The sequence below is a fragment of the Calliphora vicina genome, chromosome 1, assembly GCF_958450345.1.
Source record: "Calliphora vicina chromosome 1, idCalVici1.1, whole genome shotgun sequence".
Taxonomy (NCBI): Eukaryota; Metazoa; Arthropoda; class Insecta; order Diptera; family Calliphoridae; genus Calliphora; species Calliphora vicina.
In genome coordinates this window covers 53,269,208-53,279,935 of record NC_088780.1, presented here as the reverse complement: position 1 = coordinate 53,279,935, position 10,728 = coordinate 53,269,208, and the positions used below count along the sequence as shown (strand labels likewise).

The window sequence follows — 10,728 nt, the reverse complement described above, 5'->3', positions numbered from 1 at the left end:
CCCAGCTTTATAGTCTAGCCTTGCTAGCCATACACCGTTTTGGAGAAAGTTAAGTGGTGGCTCTAAATATTTTCTAGGCGTTCAAACTTATTGCTATAGATTTATATCGAGATGGGATTTCAACAGACGTTATTTCTCCTACTCTAATCCTTATTTTTCTAAACAACATTCTACCTCAAACTCTATCGCATATGAGAGCAATATTTTCCATTCATATTCATTCAGTTATAGACCAAGCCTGACGGATATTTGAGAAATAAGGCAAAACATGAATGATTTCCTTAATCGGTATTCTAAATAGAATCGTCCAAATACACAAAAACGAATGACAGATAATGTCGCTTTAAATTTATTTATGAGTGGCATGAGAATCCAGCGTTATCCCAGCAAAAACTTTACTTACCTAGTAAGCCAGCAAGTATAATTGGAGCAAAGCGATAACTACTTATTATTTGACTGAAACACTACTTACCGTTGTTCGAGATTTTTAAAAAATTCGGGGGTCAAGCTTACAAATGTACTTACAATCAGTTGAGAAATAAGTAGTAAATTCACAACAAGAATATGTAGCTAAAAAAAAACACAAAAAATATTGCCTTGTGTGGGAATCGAACAGTCACATTATTTGCTTGTGTTTGATAGTCAAGCTGCTAACTCACTGCTCCATGTACGAGTTATTTTATTGGAAGTTAACAATAGTTTTAACATCAACATATAAATGAATATGATATGAACAAAAAAATTAATGGCTTTGATAGGTGGCGAACCACTAACCTCTCGTTAACTAGTTGTCATTACAAAAATTCACAAAATTTTTGCTGGGATGTGCGCTTGACTTAACACATTTGCCAAGTGCCGAAAGAATCATTAAAGCTCCTGGGTTTTCTGCAAGTGGGGCAGAATCAAAATTTGTTGGAAATAAATCTGGGATTTCTAAACGGCTGGTTCGATCGGGATAAAATTCACGTGTGCGTAGCCAAGAAGTACTCGAGTTTAAGTTATTTAAATGGGGCCTACAAATGATCCAGAAGCGGCGCTATGGGGGCTCAAAGTAGGGTACCTTCGACATGTAAAATTTCCTATTCGCTTTCAAAGATATTTATATTTTTGAAAAGCACTCTATTGGGTCTTGAAAAAACATGCTTGCGTGTGCTATTTATCTCTTATAATTTCCGAGTTATAAGCAGTTCAAAATTTAAATTTTAAAATTTTGCCATACCTTGGTCCGCTTTTTTAAAAATATAGGTCGTACTTCTGGACGGAATGGACTCGAATTTTTTTGGTTAGTTAGATAACTAAATTACTAATAACATACAAAAGCTTTCAGAGCAATATCGATTATGCTTCCAAAAATAAATGGTTTTCAATTTTAATATTCAAAAAATAGTTGATTTTTGCTGTTTTTTGGGCGAAAAGGTGACTTAGCTCTTTTTTTATTAGAAAAAAACTTTCATTAAGAACTTATAATAATTTTATGTTTTTCTGTAAGGTATCTTTACGGAGAATATTTTGTTATAAAAATTATGTTCTATTTTTCGAATATGTCGGCCTTACGCCCTTCGGAAATTGGCCTATTTTTTATGTTCTAAAATCCCAAAGCTGGAATCAGAAAACGGAAAGCAGCTATAGAAACCTTAATATGTTCTCTATTTATCCCCAAAGCATTTTCGCAGCCTCAAAGGAAATCTGAACTGCAGTTCCTATCCGCCAATTTCTGGAGTTCCCACTCCATATAAGAAGCCCAGGTGTCCTACTTTGGGAACCCCTGGTCCCGCTCCTGGTGGGTTCATGAGGTCTAAATTCAAAACTTAAACTCGACTACACTTAATCTTTGCGTATGTGAAATTTCATTCAAATCGGCGTAAGGGTTTAGAAGTTACAAATTTATTTCCCTCTTTTTTTATTCTCATACCACTGTGCCACGGCTATTTACAATCAACTGAACCTTCAAGCGACAATTTAGATGTTGAAGTTGTTGTTGCAACAAATTTAAGAAAAAAAATCCACAAATTCGTTAAAGTCCCATTAGTTTTCTTTAAAGCCTACAAACATTGAATGATACTTTACGTTGTTTTAATGACAAAATCGTCATATTTACTATTTGAAAATTATTTCTCTCTCTTGTAGTTCATTTATGAACAATTTATGTTACATTAATGATAAAAATCATTTTATTTACAACAATGTTCTTTTGCCATATTTTACTTCTCTTTTACTTATGATTTTTTGTTGGCCGAATGAAATATTTCATTATATTTTAGTCATCACTTTTTCTGTGTACTTCCAAAAATGTTACCGTTGAGAAAAATATAAACGCATTATTTATTTTGTTTTTATTGTCGAAAGAAATTCGAGAAAAAACTACTTTAGGTAAGTAAAAAACCTGAAATTATAATTTTCAAATGTGAATATCTCCTAAACTATATGAGATAAAATATAGTTATAGCTCTCTTTTTCTTCTTCTTCACAAATACAAATCTTTCAAATAGGATCGAGAACAAAACATTTGTCATCATTTTTAATTTTGCATATACAGGAGATACCCAAATTTGGGGACTTGATTTTTTTTTATTTCATTTGGTTTTTGGAATTAGGAGTATTTCAAAGTATTCGGAGTAGGGAGTCCGGTTTAACGGAAAAATAGTGTTTTTGATAAAACCGGTTTTGATTATAGTCTTTTAAAAAACCATTTAAACGGTTTCGGTTTTTGTCTTCAATATGAAAAAGGACTCCTTAAATTTATTTGTATTTGTGGACTAGAGTGATCCCAGATTGTATGGCCGAAAAAAAAAGATAAGGTACAGGCCGTCCGCCCCCTTAGAATTGTTCTATGTATTGTAGAACCACGTTCTGTAAAATATTAGGACAATAGGATAACGTTAACTGGTGGCGCAACGGCCCTAAAGTTTGGAAATTTACAAGGGGAAAAGTGCATTTTTTTGAAAATTTTGCTACTACCTAACTACTTTTACAATATAATATAAAAGAATCAAAATTTGGACGTAATTGTCCTTCTAATGAGATATAAAATACAAAAATTGGTTAAAAAATGTTAATGTTATTAAAAATTCGCCAGGCCATTAATGTGTCTCAGGCCACTAGAACAAGAAATGTAGGAATAAAATTAACATATTTTTAGAAATATTAAAATAAAAGCTTATTTTTACTTAAAATATATCCATATTTACTTGTATGAGTTTTTGTCTTCGTAGGATATCGTTAACATATTCGAAAATATCGTCAAAAAATGGAATTTTTTTAACGGCAGTTTCAAAACTCCATTTTCAAAATTTTGTTAAACAATTTTCAGAATTTTTTGATCATCACATTGGGATTTATTGAGATTAGAATAGGGATTAAAAATATGAAAAAATTTTGTCAATACCTCTTACAGTTTTTCCGTACCTGCGATTTAAATTTTGTGATTTTCGGGAAAAACTAATTTTTTGGCCATATTTTGACGAATGAGTCCAATTTCCTTTCTGTTATAAATTTTAAGCAAATGCTATTCAGAATATTATAGTTCAGGTAATTTTAAATATATTCTGAAAGTTTTACCAAAATCGGAAAACCTTAACCCTTAAAGGTCAAAAGTCAAATTTTTCAATATTTGGAATTTCTCATGGAAAAATAGCGAAATGTTATATATTTTTGGGCCGATTTTGATGAAACTTAAGAAAAATATAACATGATGTCTTGTATTTATAATAACAGCACAATAATTAAAATTAACCCTTTTTCCCCTTGTAAATGCATTTCCAAACTTTAGGGCCGTTGCGCCACCAGTTAACTTTATCCTATTGTCCTAATATTTTACAGAACGTGGTTCTACAATACATAGAACAATTCTCATTTTCAAATGAGTTAACGTTTGGTTTTATACTTTAGAAAATATAAAGTATATTTTAAGAAAACGGAAAAATGTGTTCATATATGAAATTATTAACCAACCATTACGTAACTACTGCTAAGTAATGCATACAGTATGTAGTTGACATTAATACGATTTTCCTGGGTAATTGTTAAGAATGTTTCAATATTATAATACTGGTCACAATATTTGATCGTTTAAAATTCACTGATTAATTGTCAAATTTTTTGTCACAATTAGACAATTTTTTTTATTTAATATGAAAAAGCTCTCCTTAAATTTATTTTTTTTGTGGACGCTAATGGGAAATATTTTAAGAAATGTGTACTAAATCTTCTTAAGGCTCTATCTTTTTGCAATTTTTTACGAAATATTATCAAATGCTATAATTTTCTATAAAATAAATCAAAATTTTTAAAAATGGTAAATTACCATTGGTAATAAAGTTTCATAAATATGTTTGAATGAGCTTTAGAAAATATATATCATTAAAACCGTTTAACCATCTTACAAAAACCGGTTTGTCAAAAAACCGAAACCGTTGGAGTGTACAAATATGAAAAACCGGTTGACCGGTTTCGGATACTCTAATTGGGAATTATTTCATCCAAGTGAAAATATCTTCATATTGGGAGTTATTTAATTTTTTGTTGGGTTCTACTTTGGGGTATTTCTTCGGTTACTAAAATTTATTTTCAAAGATGTTATCCTTTGAAGTGCATTAAAACCGGCTGCGCATACTAAACACTTTTTGCATTGCCGTCCTTCGTATGGGCGCAAAGGTTTTCTCCTCTGGAGTCTATCAAAAACCGCATTCGCCCAGGCAAATAATTTCTGAAATATCGGCATTTGTCAAGTCTTAACGATTTCTTACTCTGGTGCGAAATGAAAATCGGCTTTATGAAATATTATAAAACTCTTCTGCATTGGAAAGGAGCCAGGTGCTAGATGCATTTTTTGGAGCTAAATGAGTTTTAAAAGTGTTAGATCTGGCACTAAAAATGCTAAATAGGCAACACTGTGATAGTGATTCACACAAAACTACCACATTGTCTTCAAGTGAAACAGAGTGAAATAATCAGTTACAATATAATGGAACATTAAATCTGTTTTTTGTCTGTCTAGGGATAAAACGTTTGCCTCCGGTGGTTTACAAATCACTTTAATTTAAATATGTATATTATAATTAAATCTCATTATCATTTGATACTGTTTTCTTTTTATAAATTTCTTATCAATGTAAAAAAAGAAAAATCCCAAACAATATTGACGTACTTATACGAGACACGTGGTCGACTTTGTTATACCCTGAATCATGGAATAATATACTAAACCAGTTAATAATATATTTATAAGCTGCTTTCTTAGTTATGGTTTAAATATGTTATATGTGAAATGGACAACGTACTTATTGTACGAAAATGTTTCTGAATCGATTCAAGTACAAATCATATTTTTTGTGTAAGGTATTTTAAATTCGTATTTTATTGTTTGTTTATTTAAATTTGATCTCTATAAACGTCTCAGAAAAGTGTTTAGTATTAATTGTGCTATTCAACTAAACAGATCATAATTAAACATGTTGCTATTTAAATCATTTTGTATAAGTTTTTTAATTTTAAGTTTCATATTCGAAATACTTACCTTGGAAAACAATGAGGTAATTCACAAGAAATTAAACATAATTATCTGTTTTAAAAATTTGGAACGCCAAATTTAGTGATAACAAAGTGGCATTAAACTAGTGACGAATATGAAACCTATGCTTATTTTGTGGACGAAAGTTTTCTCAGAACTTTGCATTAAACAGACACAAATTGAAAGTTTTAGCACTACGAAATTGGAATATGAAATAATACAACAAAACATGATTCGTTTCTTAGCTTCCGAATTCTGCTTTATTATTTCAGTGCAACAAAATTGTTATTGAGGGTGGAGAACAGGCCCTTCGAAAACTATTTAACGATTTTATTGAAATCAAAACAACTATGCAAGAACTGAAGGCACAGTAAGTATGATGAATGACTGCAAACGGCAGCATTAAATTATTGTCAATGACTTTTTCAGATTCGAAGATAATCAAGAACTTAATAACACCAAACATAAAGGTTAGTACAAATTAATATTTAAATATTTTGGAGTTTTATTTGGCTCTGAAGATTTGTATTTAATTTGTATATAAACATTTTTCTAGTTAATTTATATTTAGACTGAATCATTTGATTAGCAATATATTTTCTTATTACAATCAAAATATATATACTATTATCTCTGTGTTATAAAAGAAGAAACATTTGTATTTAAAAGTGGAAAACTAATATTTCTAGTAGGTCGACTGACTCATCACAAATTGAAATTGTCAAAGGAAATTATTGAAATTCTTAACATTCAAATTTTTAATGATATTCATATTTAGAGAAAATTCTGTTATATACCCCTCCAATGTTCTGATCCCACCCATTTGTATATCTAATATGCATAATGGTAACAAAATAACTCACTTCAAGCTTTACTTTAACTCTTATAATTCTTCAGATATTCTACCACAACTATTTTCATTATATGAGAAGGGTCATTCCCACTAAACCGATTCCGTCCAATATCAGCCAAACAACGTAATAGAGGTCCTACACTCACTGTTCCGATCTCTCTTATTTTTAGCTAAACTTCGTACAGTGGTAAGAAATACATCCGTACTAATCTTAAAGACTTTCACAATTATTTTTTTTTCAAATATTCAAAAATAATTACTCCAATCTGTCACATTTTCAGCCAACTACGTACCATGGTAATGAAATAAATCCAAACTTCGTATAGTGATAAAAAGTTAATTCGTACAAAGTTTAAATACGATTTATAGTTCTTCAGATATCAGAAATTAACAATTTACATTGTATGCTAAATTATTTTTTTTACTGGCTAAACAAGATTGGGTTAAATTTAACCAGATAAAGGCTAAATTGGCAACACTAATTGTGTTTTCTTTTCTGGCATAAATGATGCATTTATTCTGCCTTTTACCCTTCTTTGTGTTCTTTTCTGAATAAAATGTAGTTTGGTCGTGTTCTTTTCTAATTCAATTTTATCAAAGGGTTAGAAATGCACCACTTTTTATCTAAGCAAAAAGTATCGTTTTATAATATTTACAAGCTACATAAAAGAAAAGTGCATAAATGGTAATGATTTTTGTTCTATTGTGATCGTTGAAAATGCAACATATTAATTTCCCGACCTTTTTTGATTCTCGGGAATCGGGAATATATAATGATACTGTAAATTAGGAATATTATAGCCAAATTTCATATGAAAACTTAGTGTTATAATTATTAAATATCAGAGCTTCACATTAATTAATAAAATTTGAGCTTAATTCACTAAAATCATAATCCGTAATTAAAGAATCCGAATAAAGAAAGCTATTTTGTTATGCATTCGATAAAGAAATTTAAAAAAATTAGAATGATTCAATAAGAAATAAGTTCTTTAAATAATGAATTCACTTTTTAAATTTTCATACGAAAAACCGCAAATAATAATAAGCGGTCTATTATTGCCGTGATATAAGCAAAAAACTGTGAAAGAATAGAGTTCTAACTTGTTTTCTATGTATTTTCGTCAGTTTTTAATTGCCGGGTTTCCCGACTAAAAATCCCGGGAATCGGGTAGTGAAAAATTGGCAAAATTTGTACCGGGAATTCCCGGGATAAAAACCCTAGGTATGTGTAACCTTTAATAAATGGTACAAAATATATAGGCAACATTTTGTGTCAGAAAAGAAAACACCATAATTGTATGGGAGGTGCCACGCTCTCTCATCCACTACCGCCCATTTTCAACCGAACTTTGTAAAATGAAAACATTTTGAAGACTTCCACAATTATAATTCTCAAGATATTTTGCAATAGCTATTTACTTTGAATTGAACTTGCCACACCCCCTTTTCCAATTTTTGGTTAATCTGTATGCAGTAGAGTGCTCCAAAAAATGGTTCTATGTATTGTAGAAACACGTTGTGTAAAATATTAGGATGATATGATAACGCTAACTGGTGCCGCAACGACGCTGAAGTTTTGAGGTGCATTTACAAGGGGAAAAATGCAATTTTTTCAGTTTTTGTAAAAATGTTGGCATTAAATAAATACTTTTGCAATTTAATTTAATAATATATAAAAGACAAAAATTGGTTAAAAAATGTTAAAGTTATTAAAAAATCACCAGGCCATTAACGTGTCTGGCCTGGCGATTTTTTAATAACTTTAATATTTTTTAACCAATTTTTGTCTTTTATATCTTATTAGAACGACAATTACATGTACCTCTCGATTCGTTTAAATTAAATTGCAAAAGTAATTATTTAATGACAACATTTTTACAAAAACTAAAAAAATTGCATTTTCCCCCCTGTAAATGCACCTCAAAACTTCAGCGTCGTTGCGGCACCAGTTATCGTTATCCTATCATCCAAATATTTTACACAACGAGTTTCTACAATACATAGAACCATTCTAGAGGGGGGACGGCCTGTACCTAGAACATTTTTTTCGTCCATACAATCTTGGAGCACTCTAGCTAGTATGCAGTGATAAGAAATTGATTCGTATAAAGTGTGAAGATTGTCACAATTAATTATAACTTTTTACTTTACACGCCCATTTATCCAATTTACCAATTTTCTGCCAAGCTGCGCACAATGGTACCAAAATAAATACCGGCTTTAACAATTATAGTTCACCAGGTATAATAAATAACTATTTACTTTGTATGGAAGGTGCCACGCCCTCTGGAAATTTCAAATACATAGATTATGTTGGTTAAAATTATGTAATTCGAATTGAATTTTATCTCATCTGTTACTTACTTTCGGAAGTTCAGTTTTCGGGAGGTTGCAGTTATGGACTAATTCTTCAAAAATCGGTAGAAGTGTTTCGATTCACATTTTACTTATATTTGAGGAATATTGTTTCAATAGCAATTGTTCTAAGATACGGTTTTTAAATTAATTTTCACTATGAGGACTTGTTCTATGTATGCGAGGTGCCACGATTACTAATCGACCATTTTCAGCCGAACCATGTAAAATGAAGTAGTATTTGAAGTATCTTGCAATTAGAACAATAATATATTTAGGATTTATAAATTGTAAACCTTTAATTGATAATATTTTTCTATTACAACAGATTTGCCAATGTTTGATATACGAGTTGATACATTACCCAAGAAATGGTAAGTAAACACATACTTACATATGTATTACTTATATATTGAAAATAATACAATTTAATAAACATACTTATTAATTCCCAGCCAGCGTGATTCTCTACCCAAAGATTGTGCTGAGGCCACAGCATGTACTCATCGCAGTGGATTTTATAAAATCCAAATTCCACCCTACACTGAGCCGTCATTTTACGTTGAATGCGATGCCAAAACTGAAGATGGTGATTGGATTGTTATACAAAGACGTCAAGATGGTTCAGTGGACTTCTATCGCAATTGGGATGACTATCAGATGGGTTTTGGTGACATTGATGGTGAATTCTTCATCGGCTTGCATAAGTTGTATGCGCTGACCAACAACAATGGTCCGCAAGAATTAATTGTAGAGATGGAAGATGTCAATGAAAAGATGGCCTATGCCAAATATGATGCCTTCGCAATTGCCAATGCTTCGGAAATGTACAAATTAAAGAAACTTGGAAGATATTCGGGCACAGCAGGAGATTCGTTACAGCATTCGGTCGGTTTTAAGTTTACCACAAAAGATCGTGATAACGATGGGCATAGCAACAATTGTGCCGTGATGTTTATTGGTGCCTGGTGGTATAATGCCTGCCATGTGAGGTGAATTTTATACAAATATTTTTTAGATTCAATATCTTTAACTAGTTGTATTTCTTTTGTGTTTTTTTTTTCTTTAGCAATCTAAATGGTCATTATGGTGATAATGAATTTGGCAAGGGTGTGAATTGGAAAACATTTAGTACTTATACTGCTTCGCTGAAATATGCCAAAATGATGATACGACGTCGTAGATTTTAGTTTATCTAAAAATAGTTAGCTGCTAAAACTAATTTGATAAATAATAAACCTGGATTGTATTCGTATCAGATCACATCTATTTAAATTTTTTATTCGTTTTATCAGCCAGTATTTTTTAGCGTTTTTTAACTACTCAGCAAAAACTTGCGATTGTTTAATAATTTTATTACTTCAAGAGATATAATTAAAGTACGATAATGGCTAAAAATTGGAAACGCTATTTTATTCAAAGATAAAATTCATATACTACGTTTATACGTAGCCTATTCGCAAATAAAAATTATTTGCAATTAAATAACTCTCTGTTTATATGTCAGTTTGGTTACGGCAAATTATTGGTTTTATGTGATGCCGGATGGTAAAATTCAATCATTTGGTAACAATGTTATTGAACAAAATATGTTAATTTTTTTATTTTTTTAAATGCAAAAATAAAAGAATCAAAAATTCTTGTTTATCTTGCAATCCAATTAATTCAAAAACGTAATGAAATATTTATAAAATGTCTTAATAGACTAAATACGTTAAAACATATGGAAATGTTTAAAATCTTAATTGCAAATAGTGTCGTTAATCAGGAATTGTTTACGTGAGTTAGCTATTCGCAAATAAAAATAATTCACTGTTTATGCGGCAATTTTTTCAAATTGCAATATTTTTATTTGCGAATAAGCCGTGCGTATAAACGTAGTAATAGACTCCTCGAGACACTCAGAAATGAACCAGAAATAGTAAATAGTACTTTTTAAGTCTAAAGGAAGTCCATTCCGTAGAGGACGGTCATTAAATAAATTGTTGGACTCCAAATATTTAACCAG

General features: G+C 30.5%; 1 protein-coding gene across 1 annotated transcript; it reads left to right on the top strand.

The window, feature by feature from the left end:
* Positions 1-5,420: 5,420 nt before the first annotated feature.
* On the top strand, positions 5,421-9,989 carry LOC135961745 (fibrinogen C domain-containing protein 1-like). The gene is made up of 6 exons (XM_065513306.1): positions 5,421-5,531; positions 5,782-5,879; positions 5,939-5,979; positions 9,049-9,094; positions 9,176-9,712; positions 9,790-9,989. Exons 1-6 carry the CDS (start codon positions 5,451-5,453, stop codon positions 9,908-9,910), a joined length of 924 nt encoding a protein of 307 aa, XP_065369378.1. The 5' UTR covers positions 5,421-5,450; the 3' UTR covers positions 9,911-9,989.
* The last annotated feature ends 739 nt before the right edge of the window (positions 9,990-10,728 follow it).